The following is a 23,241-nucleotide window of genomic DNA, read 5'->3' as shown; positions in this document are numbered from 1 at the left end:
GTGTCATATCTTAATACTCCCACATAATTGGTCCAGACTTCAAGTTTACTTAAAAACAAACTTGTTTATTGCAATGTCAACCAATATAGCTCTTTACAGAATGAGCAAACATTGAATCACAACATGGAACATAATTTAGAGGATATCAACAAAGAAGTGGACAAGATAAGTTTATTAGATGTAAATAAAAAATAATAACTTACTCCCATTAATGAAGATCATTAAAAGATTCAACAACACCCACATGATTCTTGAATACTCCCACAGGCAAGGGCTTTGTTAATGGATCGGCCACCATTGAATGAGTGTCGATGTGCTCAAGTTCAACAATCCCTTTCCTCACTTCATCTCTTAGCGATAAATACTTTGTATCCATCAACCTTGCAGCTGTGGTTTTCTTATTGTTCTTCGAAAAGAACACAGCTGCCTTGTTGTCACGATAAATCTTTAAAGGCTTTTGAATTGAACCAACAACCTTCATAGCAGTCACAAGATTTCTGAGCCAAAATGCTTTTTTAGATGTTTCATGATAAGCAATGAACTCTACTTGCATTGTCAATGTAGCAACACATCCTTGCTTAGCACTTTTCCAAGAAACTACTCCTCCAGCCAAAAGAAAAATAAAGCCACTGGTTGATTTTCTATCATCTGTACAGCCAGCAAGATCCAAGTCCGTGTATGCAACCATTTCAAGATTTTCCACTTCATTATACACCAACATGTAGGCCTTTATTCTTTTCAGATACTTGAGCACCTTTTTAGCAGCTATCCAATGAGGATCTCCAGGATTTGATTGAAATCTGCCAAGTACGCTAACAGCAAGCGCCAAGTCCGGTCGGGTACAAACTTGAGCATACATTAGGCTTCCCACAAGCGGTTTATCTTTCATCTTTTCCTTCTCTTGATCATTTGCAGGATATTGATCCTTTTTTAGTTTATCTCATTTTTCTATGGGCAACTCACCATTTGAACATTTCTCCATGTTAAACCTCTTGAGAATTCTACCAATGTAATTCTTTTGAAATAATCCCAGGAGCCATCTTGTTCTGTCTCTGGTTATTTTGATTCCCAAGACAAAATGAGCTTCCCCAAAGTCCTTCATTTCGAAGCTACTAGACAACATCCTCTTGGTATTTATCAGTAATTGCAAATCTGAACTTGCCAATAAGATATTATCAACATAAAGTACAAGAAAGATTAATTTAGAACCACTGACTTTGAGATAAACACAATCATCTAGCTTATTTTCCACAAAGCCAAAAGATGTAACGATCTGATCAAATTTGATAAACCATTGTTTGGAAGCTTGTTTCAGACCATAAATTGATTTGTTGAGCTTACAAACCATAGATTCTTTCCCCCTTTCAACAAATCCTAGAGGTTGTTGCATGTAGATATTTTCATCTAAATCCCCATTAAAAAAAAGCGGTCTTGACGTCCATCTGGTGAAGTTCAAGATCAAAGTAGGTAGTTAAGAGCCATAATGACTCTCATAAAATCCTTGGAAGAAACTAGAGAAAAGGTATCAGTGTAGTCGATACCTTCTCTTTGAGTAAAACCATTTGCCACGAGTCTTGCTTTGTGCCTTTCAACTCTTCCTTGAGAATCTCGCTTGGTTTTAAAGACCCACTTACATCCAATGGGCTTGATGTCTAAAGTTCTTTCAACTAGTGTCCAAACTGAATTCTTTTGCATAGACTTAAGTTCTTCCTCCATAGCGGATTTCCACAATGCATGTTGCTCACTGTTCATAGCTTGATTAAATGTAATTAGATCACTCAAATCACCAAAATCATATTCTGTGGAAATCCGCTATGGAGGAAGAATCCAGCTTCAGTGTACCTACCAAAATACTCACCACCCCTATCGGATCGCACAATCTTAATATGTTTATCAAGTTGTTTTTCAACTTCATTTTGAAAAATTTTAAAACATTTTAACACAACAGATTTTTCAGATATTAAATAAACATAAGAGTATCTCGAAAAGTCATCAATAAAGGTGACAAAATAAGAATTTCCACATATTATTTTAGTCAAGAATGGACCACAAACATCTATATGGATTATTTCTAAAAGACTTTGACTCCTTGTAGAACCAGTTTTTCGAACATTTGTTAATTTTCCCTTAAAACAGTCCACACAATTAGAATAATCATTTAATTCTATTTTTGTAAACATGTCCTGCTTTATCAATTGCGCAATTCTTTCTTTTGAGATATGCCCTAATCTTTTATGCCAAAGCATATAAGATTTTTTGTTAATGAGCATTCTCTTCGAACCACTGCATTCAACATTAAAGCACTTATCCATATAACTGCAATCTAGTTGCCGTAAATCATCTCTAAGAAAAGCAGTGCCAAGCAAACACTCAAATTTATTTTTATGATAAAATTTGACACTTTCATCGTCTCCAACAAAAGAAAAACCTGACTTGACTAATTTTGAAGCAAAAACTAAATTCCTTCGCATGGAAGGTTCATAAAGGACATTATTGAGTTCTAAAACGAAACCTAAAGAAAACTTTAGTTTGACAATCCTAATAGACTTGACTGCTAGCTTTGATCCATTCGTAACGAAAACATTCTAAAAGTCCTTATTTCTTCCCTATTGTTTTGTGCAGCCCTGCGAAGAATTTGTAATGTGTACAAAACAACTAGTGTCAAACCATCAAGAGTTTTGAGGGACTAAAATCAAATTTGACTCTAAGCAAACAAAAACATTTATTGTACCTTTCTTAACAAGCCATTCTTTGAAACCCTCACAATTTTTCCTTAAGTGATCAGTCTTTTTGTTTAAAAAACATGGCTTTAGTTCTGTTTTCTTTACATTATGATTATGTCCTCCTCTAGGGGGGTTAGTATTCTTAGAAGGCACATTTGAAGTGGCAAAAGAAGAACCTTTAATAGGCTTACCAGAGAGGGAAGATGCAACCTTTTTACCCTTTGTAGCATGGACCAAATTCACTTCTTCAGACTTCTCATTTTTCTGTCTTTCCTCCTCTTGAGCACAAATAGATATCAAATCATTAATGTCCCATTTCTCCTTTTGAGTATTGTAGGAGACCTTATGTGACAGCCCGTCCTGGATTATTCGTACCGTAGGGGTAAAATAACAATTTTGCCCCTAGTGATTTTGTTTCGTTGTGTGGTTGTTTTGGGGTTTTGGTTGGCTGCTTTTGGACCACACACACACACCCACACTCATTCTTATCACATTCCCTGTCCTGTATCTCTCTCTCCTTCTTCTTCATCATTTACGTACGGACAAGAACCAAAGTACTCGAAAACGTTACGGATCGAGGAAGAAAATTATACATTTGTGTTCATGAGGTTCATATGAGTTCAACCATACCAATTTCAGGTAAGGAAACCTTTGCTTTCACGTCAAACTCGAGATCCCCGATTTGGTCACTGTTCATGCACGTGTAAAATCATGCGTTTTTGGGAATTTCAGGTTTATAGGAAGCTTGGTGAGGTCCTTAGGAAGCTCGGGGTGGTTCATTTGAAGGATTGGGATGTCGGGATCGTGAGTTGCAGGTTTGGCCAGATTTTGTGAAGTTTCTCCGTTGAGATTCCATTGGTTTTAGGGCTCCAAAGTGGTAAGGTTTTGTTGTATTTGTTATAAGCTTCATTTTGGTACCAATTTCGTGGAATTTGGTTGAAAAACGAGTGAGAAACGAAGGTTTGAAGTTTTCCAGTTTTCCAATGACAGCGACGGCGCTGGAGGTTGGCTGGAGAAGACGACGGAATATTCTGTCAGTTTGGAATGAATATTCCTAACGGTGTTAGGTTAACTTTAACGGAATCTATTAGTTTTAATAGAATATTCCTGACGGCGTTAACTGACGTTGTCAGTGTGCCAGGCACGTGCCTGCGCGTGGGCGGCACATGTGGTCGTGCCTTGGCTGGCCCGTGGGGGCGCGTGAGACGTCGAAAAATTATTTTAAAAATATGGGGATGTTCGTGAGGTTGAGTAGATCACGTTGTTGTATTCACACACCCCATTTGAGCATTGTATGAGAAGTTATTACCTAGTTTTGGTTATGTGCTTTAAATTAACGTTTTTATAGTTGTTTCGCATATAGATGAGACCTATCCCGAGGATGAGCGCAGTCACTCGAGGCAAGGGGGTTACGATCGTTCTACATACCAGTGAGTGGGCTTTTGGTTTTCCGTATATACCTATATACTTGTGATTTTCCCAGAAAATGAAATTGAGCGTTTATATGTACGTTTTAAATGCCATGCATTGCGTTTGCCTATTTAATTATGCATTAGCAATTGCATATGTGTATGTTTGGTGCTATAGACACACAGGTAAATGTCAGGTAAGTTATGGTTTATGTTTGTGTTTAGTAGTGATTTGAGATGCATAGAGAGCTCATAACCTGCACCCCCGGTGTTAGTGCTCCCGCCCAAAGTAGGGCACAGTCCTTCACGTGATGTTTACCTCCCACACCACACGCTCATCTTGGATCCAAGTTAGGTGCACAGTCCTGTCGTACAGACCACTTTAGGTGGTTTCGACTCGTAGGTGACCCGTGATTATTCGCCCAGTCTTCATGTGATTGTAGCACTTGAGCGTATTTATTTACACCAGTCATGTCGTACAAACCACTTTAGGTGGTTCCAACTCGTGTGCAAGTATAGTTAATGAGTTGAAGATTTGAGCTCTAAATTCAGCCGTACAGGTCACGTTAGGTGACTCCGGCTGACAGATTACATGACATTGATTGACATTACCTGAGTACTTACATTTCATGTAGAGGCATTCGACATGACATATTTTTGAGCATGTTTTTATATATGTGTATATTCTATTTTCTGGGAAACTGTACAGGTTTTATGGCGAGAGGTTAGAACTTTTATTAATGAAATGATTTTGAAAAGCTTTTCTTTTGCCCACTCACACTTTCTGTTTTGCGCCCCTCCAGGTTCTAGTTTGGATTGCTCTTTTGGTGGCTCACGAGGGATTCACGGCATATCTGACAGATTATCACCAATGCAGGACCACCTCTGGGTGTGTTTAGTTAGTGTTTGTTGCCCTGGACTGCACTAGGTCTTCTGTACTCTGAATATTATTTTTCACACTACCGCTTGCACATGTATGTTATCTACTTAGTGTATAGCTTGGTTTTTATTTATTCATACTTTTATTATTATTCTTATCTTCCGCATTGTGCACATGGTTACGTCACCCTCACGTGACGACCAGCATGACGTGATTTCGGTCGGGGTGTGTCACCTTAAGTTGTCCAAACACCACTAAAATGATTGAATTTGGGAAAACGAACTTTGAAAACGGATTCAGGACATCGAAATTAGTCTAGGAGGGTTCCCAACCGAAACCCCCAAAAGGTAACCTAAAGTCAATGTTGACTGGTCAACAATCAACGGACGGGTCTAGGTCTTGGGTTTGGGCTTGGGTTTTGGTTTAGGCTTAGTAGGTTTAGGCTTGGGCAATTGGGCTTGGGCTAGGGTTTGGGCTTGGTAGCTTGGCCCAAGGGATCTGGGTTAGGGTTCAAGGTTGGGTCGAGTTCTAACCTAGGTTTGGATCTAGGTTGGGAGGATTTGGGTCGGGTCGACCCGGTTTCAGGCCAAAGTTTGGCTGGTTTCTGGGCACAACTTTAAACACTTATAACTTCTTCAAAGTTGTAGTACTCAATGAGATGAAGAGAAATGTACCTTGCACGATGGCTAACTTGCCGTAGTTTGGTCGGAAATCGCTTCGAAAGTGGCAGAGGTCGCCGAAAACTAGGTAAACTTTGAAAGGTTGTAACTTCCTTATTTCTTAGCCAAATCGGACTCATAATATGTGAAACGAAGCTTAAGATGAAAGGAATATTTGGAGCCAAAAGGTGGCCGGAGATGGCTTGAAAATACCTACAAACACACGGGTCTCGCCGGAAAACTGGGGAAGAGTTCCCTCGCCATTTCTGGGTTCGTGGGGTTCACATAGAGGGTGAGGGATGGTGGTGTGCAGCAGCTGCTGTTGTTGTTGTGTTTGTGTGCTTTCCTAGAGAGAGAGGTTAGAGAGAGTGATGAGAGAAATGAGAGAAGAGAAAAGAGAAGAGATTGATGTAGTCCACAGGAAGAAGGAGGAGGGAAAAGAGAAAAAGGAAAGAGTGGGCCCGGCGACAACCAAAAAGGGTGGGCCCCTTGGCACACCAATTAAGACCTAAAACATAACATTTCAAAATATCTAACCCAACCAGTGAAATTACGAAAATGCCATTTCGTTCCTTAAATTTCAGGACGGGTTGTTAGACAAATCCCTCCTTAGTTTTAGAATAGATAATGCTTATGTTATCATTGTGTTGGATATGTTAAAACTTCAAATTAATTAAATTTTTTTTCATTTTTCAAAACAAAAAAAAAAAAAAAAAAAAAACGAAAAGACAAACCCAGTGATTCAAAATTGGGAGCATTTTTGTTCACCACCTTCAAGTGGTGGTAATGCAAACCACCATATTTATCACCGTTAGATAAGTTTGAATTTCGAGATTCGTGTAGTGGACATGCACAAATCTTAAAATTCAAACAAATCTAACGGTGATAAATAGGGTGACGAGCACTACCACCATTTGAAAGTGGTGAGCAGAAATTAGACCCTCCCCTAGAAGTACAATGGTTGGTCCCTCCGGAACTGGTAATTTCCGTTTGACTTGAAAGGAGCCTTGTTCGGCAGGTGCGCAGCAAATGCCCTATTGAAATTTTAGGACAATTATTACATGGAAACCAATTGGAGAGAAAAAGAAAGATCTGAATACCTCTGATTAATCCAAATGCCTATAATATAATTTTGTACAATAATATTTTGTAAAGTTTCACAATCGAATAGAAATGTCAAATTAAAATATTTTCTAGTTATTTTTAAATTAAGTGGGTCATAATTTAATAATAAAATAATTAATAAGCGAACAAAAATAAAGAAATATGTGGACTCAACATTAAAAATAAAACAAAAAGGTTTTGACGTTGGCTTCAAAATTGGGAGCAAAGTGGAGAATGGCAATTCATGTAGAATTTTGGCATTTCATTTGGAATAAAAAAAACCACATTTTTTTGTCAAAACAGTCTAGGTATGATTTTTGACATCTCTTTTGGAAAATAATGCAATTGGAGAAAATAATATATTTTTAGTATTGCTTCACTTATTTTATGACACGTGAAGTATCCACTTAATTATTGAACACCTGAAAATTTTCTTCATTGGCACACTCTTGTTTAATTACATCTGTTGTTTTTGTTTGATTAGGCTAAACCACGTATTGTGACATTAGTATAATAATTTGGTATCGAACTTGTTATTAACATAAATTAAACCTGAAAACCTGCCTAAATTTTGTCAACCAAAAATCAAAATTTAGACCTTTTTAAAAGGTTTTTTCCCAACGAAAACTTAGTACCTCAACTTGATTCTTGATTATCTGCGCTAATTACGCTTTGTAATTCACACGAAGAAGCACACCATAGCTTATAATCTTGATTGTTGCCCACATTTTCTACAGTATTACTACTAATTTTTCATTTTTCGTTTCGAGTCATTGACTAATGGAGAAACAACAGAAATTTTGAGTTTAGGTTTATTTCCAGACAGACTATACCACAAGGGTTTAAATTTAAATTTTTTACCACATATGCTATCTTCCAACTACATTATCACCATGATGGCCATTTATTCGATTAGACCTTCCGAAGATTTGGTAACTATCAGAATTTCAAAGATGCTTAACAATGTATTAATAACTTTTCTCTAGAATGAAGACGAATGAAACTCTGGTATAAGAATAGTCATATGATCAAAAAACACACGCATTTGAAGTTCATAAGGTGGTGGGCTCCTTTAGGAGAAAGAATTGTATGCAACATTGTTCATCGCCACCGTGGCGTCCTGATATGATAATGTCATGCCATATGTATGTTTTTCTCCGCATAATATGATATTATTGGATCGGTATGTCACGTGGCAGTGAACTTATTCCGTGAAATTTACTCTCTAGCGCCCCAATTGAAGATCCTTCTAAGACGGGAGCCTGGAAAAGTCTGGGAGTACTCCAAACGAAACGACTTGACTTGGCGGGTATAATTCCATTAGTAAAAACTGACTTCTACAGATCAATCATTTCAAGCATTGATCTTTCTAATATTAAAGCAACTCAAAAATGGGAAACTTCATACTGCAACCACAATTTTCTCAACTCATGTTGATCAGATCTTATTCAATGCCTGTTATGGTTTTCTTTGTTCTTGCCATGGCATTTGTTGTGCTTTGATCTTTCTAATATTAAAGCAACTCAAAAATGGGAAACTTCATACTGCAACCACAATTTTCTCAACTCACGTTGATCAGATCTTATTCAATGCCTGTTATGGTTTTCTTTGTTCTTGCCATGGCATTTGTTGTTGCTCAAGCACAACAAATGCAGTCGAATATCAGCCGCGGATCTTCCTTAACGCCAACTACCACCTCCTCGTGGTTGTCACGTTCTGGTGTATACGCCTTTGGATTTTACAAGCAAGGAAATGGGTATGCTTTGGGGATATTTCTTGCAGGAATCCCCCAACCAACTATAGTGTGGACTGCGAAGCGAGACGACCCTTCACTCTCCAGCAATGTTACTTTGGACTTCACAAGTGATGGGTTTTCCTTGACACCAAGACAAGGCCAAAGTTTCGTGATAGAGTATACCTCTGGTTCTTCGGCTTCCATGCTTGATTCGGGCAATTTTGTGATATACAATGCCCGTCAAGACATAGTATGGCAAAGTTTTGAGCACCCAACTGACACCCTTTTGCCGGGCCAGCGCCTGTTTGCTGGGGACGAGATGTTCTCTGCTAAATCAGAATCTGATCCTTCAACTGGCATTTTCCGCCTCAAAATGCAAGCCGATGGAAACCTTGTCCAATACCCTGTAAATACTCCAGACACACCTGCATATGCCTATTATGCATCTGGTACGTATGGGAGAGGAAAGAACGTGACACTTAATTTTGGTGCTGATGGCCATCTCTACTTGCTAAATGATACCCGTTCGAATATCAAGAATATAACAGATGGAGGTCTTCCTGCTGATCAAGCAACAATTTATCTTATGAGAATTGATGCGGATGGAATATTTCGATTGTATTCGCATGATTTGAATCACAACGGGAGCAAGTCAATTGTGTGGGAATCTTCCAAGGATAAGTGTGACCCTAAAGGCATATGCGGATTAAATAGTTATTGTGTCTCAATGGATCTTGGCGCGGAGTGTAAATGTCTTCCTGGATTCGTATCTGCCAACCTGGGAAATAAGACTTCAGGCTGTAGGAGGATAGTTGCAGATGTTTGCGAATACAAAAACGAAACTTTCCCGAACACCATGGAAGAACTGCAAAGCACAATATGGGAAGACAGTTCGTATGTGGATTTGCCATTATCAGACAGAGAAGCTTGCAAACGAGCCTGTTTGGAGGACTGTAATTGTGAAGCCGCGATTTTCAATGGTACAAGCTGCAGAAAGCAGAGGCTTCCTTTGAGATATGGAAGAAGAGATGTTGATACTCCAAACTTAGAGCTCATCAAGGTAGCTATATCTACAACTACTCCAGACACAGAAAAAAGAAGCAAAAGAAAAGGTAGAACTGACATCCTGATTATTGGTCTCTCACTTACTGTTTTCGGATCTATTTTGGTGGCGATTTCTGTAGTTGCGTTTTGCAAACATAATTCGTGGTCATATGGAAGAGTGGATATTCCCATTCTTGACTCTGAATTGAATGAGGACATCTCTCTACGACCGTATACTTATGAAGAGTTAGAGAAGATTACCAACAATTTTACAGAAGAGGTTGGTAGAGGCGCGTCGGGAATAGTTTATAAAGGAGTGATCTTGGCTAGCCAAAAGCGAGTTGCTGTCAAACGACTAGAGAAAGTTGCAGCTGAAGGCGAAAAAGAATTTCAGACTGAACTGAAAGTCATTGGGAAAACCCATCACAAGAATTTAGTCCGTCTGCTTGGGTACTGTCTTGATGGACCAAAAAGGCTTTTGGTATACGAGTACATGAGCAATGGCTCACTTGCAGATGTACTCTTCACGCCTGATGGGAAGCCTTCTTGGGAAGAAAGAATGAGAATTGCTCGCAACATAGCGCGAGGATTTCTTTACCTCCACGAAGAGTGTGATACGCAGATTATTCATTGCGACATAAAGCCCCAAAACATTCTGATGGATGAGTACATGTGCCCGAAAATATCCGACTTTGGATTGGCAAAGCTGCTTAAGGCAGACCAAAGTAGAACCACAACTGGATTCAGAGGAACCAGGGGATATGTTGCACCAGAGTGGCATAGGAAAATGCCAATAACAGTTAAAGCTGATGTTTACAGCTTCGGAGTTGTGTTGTTGGAGATCATATGTTGTCGAAGGAATGTGGATTGGAGTCTTCCCGACGAGGAGGCTATTTTGGATGAATTAGCCTACCATTGTTTCGAGACGGGCGAGCTTGGAAAACTAGTGGGTGAAGAAGAGGTCAACACAAGGCAATTTGAAAGGATGCTTAAAGTTGGACTTTGGTGCATCCAGGATGAACCGTCGTTGCGTCCTTCTATGAAGAAGGTTTTACTCATGCTTGAAGGAACTGTAGACATCCCAATCCCTCCCAATCCAATTTCTTTTTTGAGCACCATCTAAAGTCAAGTGAGTGATACGTACTTTAGTGATCAGAAAACTACATTTAGTTTATGTAATAAAACTAATAAGCAGCATGGTGATTTTCACCGCAAGCTTCACTGTCTGTAAGTGTTTGTGTCATCATGAATGATATGCATGAGGTTTTCAGTTCCATCACTAATTGTACGTTTAGAGCCTGCTTCTAAAGGAAAATGAACCGCTAAAACTAGAGAGGAGGCCATAAAATTTGAACGTCAGGTGCATTAGTTATGTCTCGTAAATATAAAGATGATACAAAATCAATAACAACTTAGTTCTATCATGCATACCATCCATCTGCTTAGTGCATAACTCTACATAAATGAGAAAGCAGGATGAAACTTTGCAGACAACAGACTCACAGAGTACTCGGGAGTCATTTTTCATTTCGAAAAACAAAAATAGTCCTTAGAGTAGTCAGCCAGCTCCAGTAAACCATAACTAGCAATAACCTTTATGCTTTGATCTACTTACCCGAGCACCCATAAGGCATGAAAAGACAATGTTGCAACTGGAAAGTCATTTATGCATAGCTTGAATTCACTGGTAACACAGTAACTTTCAAGGATTAACCTCATTTGTCTGCGATTACCAACACGCAAGGAACCATATAAACTTGAGATTTTTTACGTTTTTGCTAACCTTTGGACCTCTGAATGTTGTAAGATGTTAACTTTTGAAGCACACTTTAAGTTCAGCATCATCGTAAAACTAATTTGCTTGCATTCCCCTCTTAACCTGGTCATTTCAGGAAAAAAAAAAATAAATAAATAAAACAATGCACTTAACTACATACTTTCGTGTATAATACCTCTGATTAATCCAAATACCAATAATATAATTTTGGCATCCATGCTTTCATAAACATGCTATCAGGATGCAACATCTGATTCACTTTCTCTTCCATTTCATTTTCAATAAATCATCAAATGCTTAAAACAAAACTGAAAGAATTTAAGCTAGGGTTGTAAATACTGATTGCATAAACTCAACTCAATTAATTATGAGTGAGGTGTGGACTTCATTATATAGAGATTACAAGATGAGGTTGGTTACAGTATAAACATATCATCTGATTACATTTCAAATTCAAAACTAAGTTACACAGGAGTTTTAGATAAGGAAGGATTGTGATTCCTTTCTATCTGTGATTCCTTAATATTTGGTTTATCACGCCCCCGCAAGCTGAGTGGGTGTTGACGAACAAGAAGCTTGGAAATGAGATAACTGAAACGAGCTGTGGACAAGCCCTTTGTTAAGAGATCTGCAATTTGGTCAGCGGATGAAACATATCCCACAACAAGTTCATTTCGAATTACTTTTTCTCTAACATAATGATAATCAACTTCCACATGATGCATACAAGCCTGATAAATTGGATTGGAAGCTACTGCCAGTGCACTGATATTATCACACCACAATCTTGGTGGATTGAGAGGAAGATGAAGTTCACGGAATATGTGTCTGAACCAAGATAAAGTGGCGGAGGTATAGGCCATTTGTCAATACTCAGCCTCTGTACTTGAGCGAGACATACCTCTTTGTTTTTTAGAACTCCAAGAGATTAAGTTATCCCCTAGAAAAATGCAATGACCACCAGTGGAGCGACGATCATCTGGGTCACCAGCATAGTCAGCATCTGCAAAGGTTGTTAAGGACAAAGAACTGGGTTTATAAACTATACCGCGATCATGAGTGGCTTTCAAATAACGAAGAATGCGCTTGACTGCAGCCCAATGTGTAGTGGTGGGTGAATGCATATACTGACAGACTTGATTTATAGCGAAAGCAATGTCATGCCGTGTTCGAAAATTTGTTCCATCATCCAAGGGTTCACCCTCATACAAACTAAGCTTGCGTTCAGGGAAGGCAGGAGTAGCCAATGGTTTGGCATTAGCCATCTGAGTATGTTTGAGTAGGTCCAGGATATATTTTGATTGTGTTAAATACATGGCCATCAGTGTTCTCGTAATTTCCATTCCCAAAAAATAACGTAAGACCCCAAGGTCCTTCATGGAAAATTTTTGTCCCAATTGTTGAATCAATGTGGAGACTTGAGATGGATTATTACCTGTGACAAGAATGTCATCAACATAGATGAGTAAATAAATGACAGTAGTTCCATTGAAGAAAATGAATAGCGAAGAATCTGCCATTGATGCTTGAAAGCCGACTTCTACCAAATGTTGAGAGAAGCACTGAAACTAGACACGTGGGGCTTGTTTTAATTAACTCCAATAAGTCCACTACATTATTGTTTTGAATGTTTCATATAACCTACCGTTACAAAACTCTATTAAATTAATCAATACACTTATACCAAAATAATGATTATGTCTACTCAAATTCTTACATTCTCCCACTTGAGTATACATAATCACATAGTATTGAACTATATAAAAGTAAGTTAACAGTGATCACTAAGTTTATATAACAAGATTATCAACTTAAACATAAATGTAATCAACTAAATCAAACCCAGAACTATAGAAATGTTGATGCATATCAGCTGCATCATTACTCTATAATCACCGAAGCTTAACTCAACTAATCACAAAGCTATATGCCAAATAATGTAGTATTGGAAGTGTCATATCTTAGTACTCCCACATAATTGGTCCAAACTTCAAGTTTACTCAAAACCAAACTTGTTTATTGCAGTATCAACCAATATAGCTCTTTACAGAATGAGCAAACATTGAATCACAACATGAAACATAATTGAGAGGATATCAACAAAGAAGTGGACAAGATAAGTTTATCAGATGTAAATAAAAAATAATAACTTACTCCCACTAATGAAGATCATTAAAAGATTCAACAACTCCCATATGATTCTTGAATACTCCCACAGGCAAAGGCTTTGTTAATGGATCGACCACCATTGAATGAGTGTCAATATGCTCAACTTCAACAATCCCTTTCCTCACTTCATCTCTTAGCGACAAATACTTTGTATCCATCAACCTTGCAGCTGAGGTTTTCTTATTGTTCTTCGAAAAGAATATAGCTGCCTTGTTGTCACAATAAATCTTCAAAGGCTTTTGAATTGAATCAACAACCTTCATAGCAGTCACAAGACTTCTTAGCCAAAATGTTTTTTTTAGATGTTTCATGACAAGCAATGAACTCTACTTGCATTGTCAAAGTAGCAACACATCCTTGCTTAGCACTTTTCCAAGAAACTACTCCTCCAGCCAAAAGAAAAATAAAGCCATTGGTTGATTTTCTATCATCTGTACAGCCAGCAAGATCCGAGTCTGAGTACGCAGCCATTTCAAGATTTTCCGCTTCACCATACACCAACATGTAGGCCTTTGTTCTTTTCGGATACTTGAGCACCTTTTTAGCAGCTATCCAATGAGGCTTTCTAGGATTTGATTGAAATCTGCCAAGTACGCTAACAGCAAATGCCAAGTCCGGTAAGGTACAAACTTGAGCATACATTAGGCTTCCACAAATGACACATACAGTTTATCTTTCATCTTTTCCTTCTCCAGATCATTTGCAGGACATTGATCCTTGTTTAGTTTATCTCCTTTTTCTATGGGCAACTCACCATTTGAACATTTCTCCATGTTAAACCTCTTGAGAATTCTACCAATGTAATTCTTTTGTAATAATCCCAGGAGCCATCTTATTCTGTCTTTGGTTATTTCGATTCCCAAGACAAAATGAGCTTCCCCTAAGTCCTTCATTTCAAAGCTACTAGACAACATCTTCTTGGTATTTATCAGTAATTGCAAATCTGAACTTGCCAATAAGATATCATCAACATAAAGTACAAGAAAGATGAATTTAGAACCACTGGCTTTAAGATAAACACAATCATCTAGCTTGTTTTCCACAAAGCCAAAACATGTAACGATCTGATCAAATTTGATAAACCATTGTTTGGAAGCTTGTTTCAGACCATAAATTGATTTGTTGAGCTTACAAACCATAGATTCTTTCCCCCTTTCAACAATCCTGGAGGTTGTTGCATGTAGATATTTTCATCTAAATCCCCATTAAAAAAAAAGGGGTCTTGATGTCCATCTGGTGAAGTTCAAGATCAAAGTAGGCAGTAAGAGCCATAATGACTCTCATAAATCCTTGGAAGAAACTAGAGAAAAGGTATTAGTGTAGTCCATACCTTTTCTTTGAGTAAAACCCTTTGCCACGAGTCTTGCTTTGTGCCTTTCAACTCTTCCTTGAGAATCTTGCTTGGTTTTAAAGACCTACTTACATCCAATGGGCTTGATGTCTAAAGTTCTTTCAACTAGTGTCCAAACTGAATTCTTTTGCATAAACTTAAGTTCTTCCTCCATAGCGAATTTCCACAATGCATATTGCTCACTGTTCATAGCTTGATTAAATGTAATTAGATCACTCACATCACCAAAATCATATTCTGTGGAAATCCGCTATGGAGGAAGAATCCAGCTTCAGTGTACCTACCAAAATACTCACTACACCTATCGGATCGCACAATCTTAATATGTTTATCAAGCTGTTTTTCAACTTCATTTTGAAAATTTTTAAAACATTCTAACATAGCAGATTTTTCAGATATTAAATAAACATAAGAGTATCTCGAAAAGTCATCAATAAAGGTGACAAAATAAGAATTTCCACATATTATTTTAGTCAGGAATGGACCACAAATGTCTGTATGGATTATTTCTAAGAGACTTTGACTCCTTGTAGAACCAGTTTTTCGAACATTTGTTAATTTTCCCTTAAAACAGTCCACACAATTAGAATAATCATTTAATTCTATTTTTGGTAACATGTCCTGCTTTATCAATTGCATAATTCTTTCTTTTGAGATATGCCCTAATCTTTTATGCCAAAGCATATAAGATTTTTCGTTAATGAGCATTCTCTTCGAACCATTGCATTCAACATTAAAGCATTCATCCATATAACTGCAATCTGGTTGCCATAAATCATCTCTAAGAAAAGCAATGCCAAGCAAACACTCAAATTTATTTTTATGATAAAATTTGACACTTTCATCGTCTCCAACAAAAGTAAAACCTGACTTGACTAATTTTGAAGCAAAAACTAAATTCCTTCGCATGGAAGGTTCATAAAGGACATTATTGAGTTCTAAAACGAAACCTAAAGAAAACTTTAGTTTGACAATCCCAATAGACTTGACTGCTAGTTTTGATTCATTCCCAACGAAAACATTGTAAAAGTCCTTATTTCTTCCCTCCTGTTTTGTGAAGCCTTGCAAAGAATTTGTAATGTGTATAGAACAACTAGTGTCAAACCACCAAGAGTTTTGAGGGACTAAAATCAAATTTGACTCTAAGCAAATAACAACATTTATTGTACCTTTCTTAACAAGCTATTCTTTGAAACCCTCACAATATTTCCTTAAGTGATCAGTCTTTTTGCATAAAAAAACATGGCTTCAGTTCTGTTTTCTTTACATTATGATTATGTCCTCCTCTAGGGGGGTTAGCATTCTTAGAAGGCACATTTGAAGTGGTAGAAGAAGAACCTTTAATAGGCTTACCAGAGAAGGAAGATGCAACTTTTTTACCCTTTGTAGCATGGACCAAATTCACTTCTTCAGACTTCTCATTTTTCTGTCTTTCCTCCTCTTGAGCACAAATAGATATCAAATCATTAATGTCCCATTTCTCCTTTTGAGTATTGTAGGAGACCTTAAGCTATCCAAACTTGACAGGTAAAGAATTCAGTGCCATATGAACTAAAAATTGATCAGATATTAATGCCTCTAACTCTTTGAGTTTTCCAGAAGTGTCCACCATCTTCAGAATATGCTCTCTAACACTAGTAATGTCATCAAACTTCATGGTGGTGAGTGAGGTCATGAAGTTTCCAGTTTCAGCCTTCTCTGATTCTTTGAATTTTTCTCTAATGGATTCAAGAAAGTCCTGGCCTTGTCACATTTTGGAATTCCTCCCCTTATAGTCTCAGTCATCGCCTTTTTCATGATTAAAAGACCCATCATGTTGGACTTCTCCCATTTTTCAAACTTGGCCTTTTGCTTAGCAGTGCTTTCCTTGGTAAGAGCTGCAGGCTCTTTCTCCCTAATTGCCAGATCATAATCCATGAAACCCAAGAGGATCTCAATGTCCTGTTTTCCATTTCTTTAGGTACTCATTTCTTCAAACAAAGCCATTTTCTCCCAGACACCCACTCAGTTTTATCTCTAGATGTTCTTCCTTTCTAACACTGAACCCAAGTTCCTTTGCATACTTAGAATAAAAATCATCAGCTCCTTCTATTGATTTAAACTAACTCCTTCCCACTAGGTCCCTTCCATCCACGCATGACAGGTTTTGCCCTCAAACAAGTATGGCTTAAAGAAATGCACGTCTCCATTGTCTGCCGAACCATCTCTTCCTGATGCATTCGACCTTGTAAGCAACCGAACTTCTGTCTGCGGTGCATTGGACGTTTCTTTACCTGAAGATTCTCCTCTCAGCAAATTCATCTTCTGTACAATGTTGTAAATCTACATTTACACTACACACATGCAATTGGATTCATTTCAACCATTTAGTTTATTTCATTCTTTCCTTGAAATCCAATTTCATGTCAAGCTTGTGATTCTCATTAACACGTATAACTGAGCTTTACAACGCTTTATACACCAATGTTACTATTGGATACAACAGTTCTATAGAAGCTATACTATTTGCTCACCACCCTTAAGTGATGGTAATCATCACCACCTTCTTTATTACTATTGAATGAGTTTAAATTTTGGGCTTTTTAACCAATTAACACGTATAGCTGGGCTTTACAACTGGTCTTTACAAGGCTTTATACACCAATATTCCTATTGGATACCAGAGTCTCATAGAAGCTATACTCATTGCTCACCACCCTCAAGTAGTGGTAGTGTTCACTACCCTATTTACTACTATTGGATGAGTTTAAATTTTGCGCATTTAGCAAAAATAGTCTTTGAGATTAGCATAACTCCTTACTTTGGTCTCTGAGATTTGAAATCGATAGAACTGGTCCCTAAGTTTGTCCACCGTCAATCATTTTGGTCATTTCGTGAAAAATCTCTATTAAATAAAATAACAAAAAAATCCTCAAATTTTGTCGTATCATTTTTGCTCATTGTTTATTAAATTGAGGGTAATTTTTATCATTTTGGTACTTAATTAACAGAGATTTTTTATGGAACCAAAAATAATTGACGGTGGACAAATTTAGGGACTAGTTCTATCGATTTCAAATCTCAATGACCAATTGAGGAGTTATGCCAATCTCATAGTCTATTTGGCTAAAAGGCCTGAATTTTGAGATTTGTGTCTATTCACTATATAGATCTCGAAATTTAAACTCATATAACGGTAATCATTAGGGTGATGAGCAAAAATATTTCCTAAATTCAAATTACAAATGTAATAATATGAAACGTGGCATATGCCAACGTGTACTCCAACTAGACTTCATTACTTAAGTGGACTGTGCTTGCGTGTTATCCTAAGGACAAGTATCATTACTTTATTCCGGGCCCACATGTACTTTAATTCTTCCCCACTTGCAACTGAAGGACATACCCTTTTTTCCTTCATCCTAATCCCAATTTATTTCGGTCATCTGATTAGGTGCAGTCAATTAGGGCCATTCTAAGATACATAGCATGACATCCTACATATTATACTAAAACATCTCTAAATTAATACTCTATAATAGAATAACGTCTTTAAAGTCATAAAAAAAACACGGTCCCAAGAGTAATATATTAGAATAAACTCTATATTGTAATAAGATATAATTTTTCTTGGTCTCATCTTAAAGAAACACGTATCCACATAGTTATTGAAGTAAAAATTGATAAACTAAGTTCATGGAGCAAAATATATACATGCATTTAACAATTAAATGGCGGAGATATGCTTATATGCGCTCAAAAATAAAACCTACCCCATGAAATTCAAGGCCTAGTAGTGTGGTGAACCAAAGACTCAACTCAAATTCAACAAAGATAGTTAGATTTGTTATACCTATGTATATTCCTCTTTGCATACGTAAAGGCTAATCACCCAAGAGCCCTTCATTCCTTTGCTTTTTGGCTCCTTGGATATGTGTTGGAATAGGAATCTCCATGAGTCACCAAAGTAGGTGGCCTCCAAGTCTCTTCACCAAGCTTGATTTGGAAGAAGATGAGATAACCATGAAGGGAGAGGTTTGCTAGCAATCCCTCACCATGATGGCCAAGTTCTCTAGAGCGAAGAAGAAGAATGGTGGCTCTCCATCATTCTCTTTGCTCTCCAAAACCTCTATGTTGGATGGAGTTATAAAGTAGCTTATATAGGGGAGTGACAAGTGTGAAACCCAAGCCATTCAACCCTCCAAAACTGGCCATATAGGTTCCTTGGACCTTTTGGGCTTTCCCACTTAAGTTCTCATGCAAAACTTGAGTTATAAGCCCAATGCCTCAAGGCCCAATGGGCCTAGGGTCCTAAAACCCACTTTTAAGGCCCAATATGACATTGTAAGTGCGTATAATTGATTAACTAATTTAAACAATTTAACCTAGTCAATCAACTAATTTAATTGATCTCAACATCTTTACAAGTTTCCCAAAACTTAAGCTTATCGGTATACGATCTATTAGGTTCTAATTAGCGAGGTAGTGGATGACTAGAACTCATACTCATCGATTGTAAATTGAATTACTTTACAATTCTCTCTTTAATGAAGATTAGTTAATATTAATCTTTAGGACTTCCACAAACTATGAGTGACATCTAACAATATGTCACGGCTACCTAAGCTAAGTGGAAGAGGTGGAGAACTTATTAAGTTTGGGATTACAATGCAAGACTATCCTTCTCTACATCAATACTCTTGAACATATTGTTTGGTTGATAATTTATTCATGTCTACTATCCAATGTCATTCTCTTGTCTATATTATTACTTTGAAATTAAGTGATTTGGAACATATTTCCAAAATCTTATTCATGCACTCCAGTAAGAGATTCTTAATCACATCATAGAGTATTATCCCTCAACGGTTTGAAGGTTAGAGATCCCTTATTGTACACTCACATGTCTCTATGAATAAATCAATGACTCAATAATGCGAGGAATAGGCCCATGATGAGGCATGGTCTATGTTACATTGTCAAATGATCAAAGACGTGCCCATAAGGCAACTATGGTGTCTCAGTTCTAAAGACTGCTTTGCATTATCCCAACTAGTGAGTTATCATATGATATGAGTGTGAGAATTCTTGGTTGATCACGATCAGTGGACTCACAGTCTTTTGGGCACCTATATACTTGCCTTGGTGTCTATCACACCAATTACTTGAGACCAATCACTCTCCAGGGAGAAGACATATATAGTATGTACTGATCTATCCGCATTGTTAATGCCCAATTGACAATCCTATGATCAGGATGTTTAGCATATATGAATGAAAGAGAAATGTCTCATGAATCTAACATCTTTAGATCATGCATTCTCTTTATTACATATTTCTTGGACTTATTGTTTAAGCGTATAACAATTTAATGAGACAACTTTAAACAATAATCCTTGTCTTTGCTTAAAATAGATTAGTTTAATATGTGAAATGTCTATAAAATATCATCTCATAATTGCCTTTAGGGTACAATTCGAACTGTTATAATTGTCAACAAGTATAAAAATATGCAAGATTGTCAATGAATCCTATTTAAGATATAGGACATGTATTAAGGATGAATAAGTCAACAAATAATATTCAGTTACGTATTGCAAAAAATTCCATATTATAATAACAGTATAACTCTAAGACACAAAACACCATGTCCTTATTGGTGGGAAAAAATGTAGCCTTTTGCACTAAAACCACTTTATTTCTTGAAACCTGTGGACTGGTACTTTAAAAATGGATACAAACCCTATACCATGTTTAGATTGCTGGCACCGAGTTGTATCAAGTTGTGCGGTTATCTCTTTACCAAAAGAAATAATAATAATAATAATAATATTGTGCTGTTATCTTGGAATGCACGCAATATCGTGTACGAAATTAGAAAGAAGATGAATTCAAGCTAGAGATTACCCCATTTGAAAACCCTAGCGTCCACTATGCTGACAAGAACATGATAATTAACTATAAATCGCGCACGAGTCAGATTAGCCTATGGACATCTGTTTTAGCTTGTATTATATCGAACACTAATCAACTCTTCATTATTCTGACAAAAACATTACGGCAAGATTGTCTGATATTAGATGTGTTCGAGACCAACTATGTTAAATAACTTGCACGCATTTAAAGTATTTATTTTGAATTATTGTTCACGTAAAATGGATGATCGATGCATTTTTTTTTTCTTTCATATCTGCTATATATACAATTAAACATAAGGTGCAAACTTATACGGATCTTGCAACTATTTTTTATATTACATATGTTAGTGCACCATGGATTGAAAAACTGATCCACATTAATCTCTTCCCTATGAATATGCATATGCTAATTTCTTAGTTAATGTGACAAATTAGAAGACCACAGTATTCCATTGCTTTTTAATTCCATTGTCCTTCATCACTTACAGGATGATGTGATGTGGCCTTGGGGTTCCAGCGATTATGTGATGTGGCCTCACTATTTTAACTGTGTGTGTGCATTTGATGCCTGATGCCTTCTTCATGACAAATTTATACTGTTTGCTCATATTTCTTTTGTGGTAGCCGTATAGGGGTTTTATCTCATTTATTCTTTGTGCAAATTTCTCTTTAAATCAATAAATTGATCATGAAAAATGTACCCTTTTGGCACATTTCGTATCTGTTTAATTCTTGTTAATGAAATCCCTATAAACTATCGTTGTTTGTCAAAAAAAATATCAACATATATCAGTCCAAAAAAGAGAACTAAAATTATATGCTGCTGCACCTAAACATATATCCTAATTATAGTTGCATGATGTTTTTGTTATAAACAGCATAGCCACAATGGTAGGAATGAAGAGTCACACGTTGCTACACAGTGGTTAAATTATGAAAACCACAAGGTTCAAATTTGCATATCCAAAAGTGTGAGCATATTTATTCTCCACGTACGACTTTGTAACCAAAGTTGTGGCAAACAGAGGCCTGAAATCTCAGAATGCAATCTCTTTCACATATCTTCACACCCCACCTCCTCCAACCTTATCCCTCAGTTTCATATCCTTTTTAGGGTTATATTATTTACATGCACGCTGCAGCCTCTGGCCCTAGCTTCTTCCTGGTCATTGGATTCCGCTGTGCTGATGAGTGTACCATGCAATTCAATGGATGACATGGACCCAAGCATGATCAATATCAATGTTCAAATTATGGAGTAGGATTATCTCTCCTCTTTTTTTCCCTCTCATTCCCTCTCCTCCTATTTGAACGGTCATGATTAAGACACGTCAATATCTTATATTAATTTTTTATAAAAAGAGAAAGGCAAATTAGAAAATGTGAGAAAAGAGAATGTAAGGGGATGAAAAGAGAAAAGCAGAGAATCCTACTCCTCAAATTATTTCCGCATAATGTTTTCGGAAAAAAACATCAGAGTCAGTTCGAAAGAATTATCATAACAATTTCAGTTTGATAATTGATACCCACTTTTGATTTTCGCAGAAGTTATCTGTCAGTACTGAACTTGGCTCCATTGATAGTATTTGGACAATTGTTAGACCATTATACAAATCAAACTCAAGGTGTTTGATTTAAAATGTTTTTGGAATCCAAAATTAATTTTATTAAATATGCATTTAATCATTATAAAAACACTTCCAAACGAACGCTATAGTTAGTTTCAAGTGCAGACGCATGTAAGAATATAGGAATTAGACTCATCTAGTGTAAGACCATAGCTTATCCTTTATCTTTTGTCAAATGTTTATCTTCTTATTTACAGCCAAATAAGTTTGGTCAAATGCTAATAGGAAATCTTATCTTTTATCCGAACAAGGTTGATATACTAGCTATTGGTTAGATTATTAACCTCTAATTTTGTGGAATTAGAATGATTAGAATTATTAACCTTGCCATTTTATTTTCAAAAGAAAAGTAAGTAGAGGGAAGACATAATATTTGGAAAATTCAATTTAAATTAAATTTCAAAATTAACTAATTTATTATCCATAAGTATGTGTAGTTCTAATTTTGACTTTACTTAATTTCTGTTATTTCACGGAAAATATATATAATATATTTATTAAGACTTTATTTTTTATCTTTTCATCCTTCTTTGTTCCCTCTCTTTCCTCTCGCTTCTCACCGAACTTCAACTCACAAAAGGTAATTAAAATGTTGACTAATTTGAAGAAAATTGCTATTGACATTCTAAAAAAACTCATTTTGTACTCTACATTTTTATACTTAGAAAAAAAATCACTTATAAAAAATGTAAAATATGATTTTTAAAGTCCTAATAGCGGTTCCTATTAAAGAGCAGTTCCCCATCTAATTCTCAATATTTTTATTCTTTTAACAAAAATAAAGAAGAGTTAGAAGAAAGAAAAAAAACAAGTGTAGTTATCAATTCCGTTAAATGATTTGCATAATCCCAAGGCGGGGGTCCCC

The 23,241-nt window shown here is 36.7% G+C and overlaps 1 protein-coding gene and 1 pseudogene across 1 annotated transcript; one reads left to right on the top strand and one right to left on the bottom strand.

Annotated features, from left to right (window-relative positions):
* Nucleotides 1-208: 208 nt before the first annotated feature.
* LOC148690387 (secreted RxLR effector protein 161 pseudogene) lies at nucleotides 209-889 on the bottom strand (annotated as a pseudogene).
* Nucleotides 890-8,037: 7,148 nt separating this feature from the next.
* On the top strand, nucleotides 8,038-10,721 carry LOC148690386 (G-type lectin S-receptor-like serine/threonine-protein kinase LECRK3). The gene has a single exon (XM_088685421.1). It carries the CDS (start codon nucleotides 8,305-8,307, stop codon nucleotides 10,675-10,677), a length of 2,373 nt encoding a protein of 790 aa, XP_088541547.1. The 5' UTR covers nucleotides 8,038-8,304; the 3' UTR covers nucleotides 10,678-10,721.
* Nucleotides 10,722-23,241: the final 12,520 nt, after the last annotated feature.

Source organism: Pyrus communis, chromosome 15 (assembly GCF_041283825.1).
Source record: "Pyrus communis isolate YQ-2024b chromosome 15, ASM4128382v1, whole genome shotgun sequence".
NCBI classification, from domain to species: Eukaryota; Viridiplantae; Streptophyta; class Magnoliopsida; order Rosales; family Rosaceae; genus Pyrus; species Pyrus communis.
The sequence above is the reverse complement of the archived record's forward strand: the minus strand, read 5'-3'. Positions and strand labels throughout refer to the sequence as shown.

Coding starts and splice junctions, on each gene's coding strand:
- LOC148690386 (XM_088685421.1), top strand. CDS start 8,305: ATGGGAAACTTCATACTGCAACCACAATTTTCTCAACTCACGTTGATC.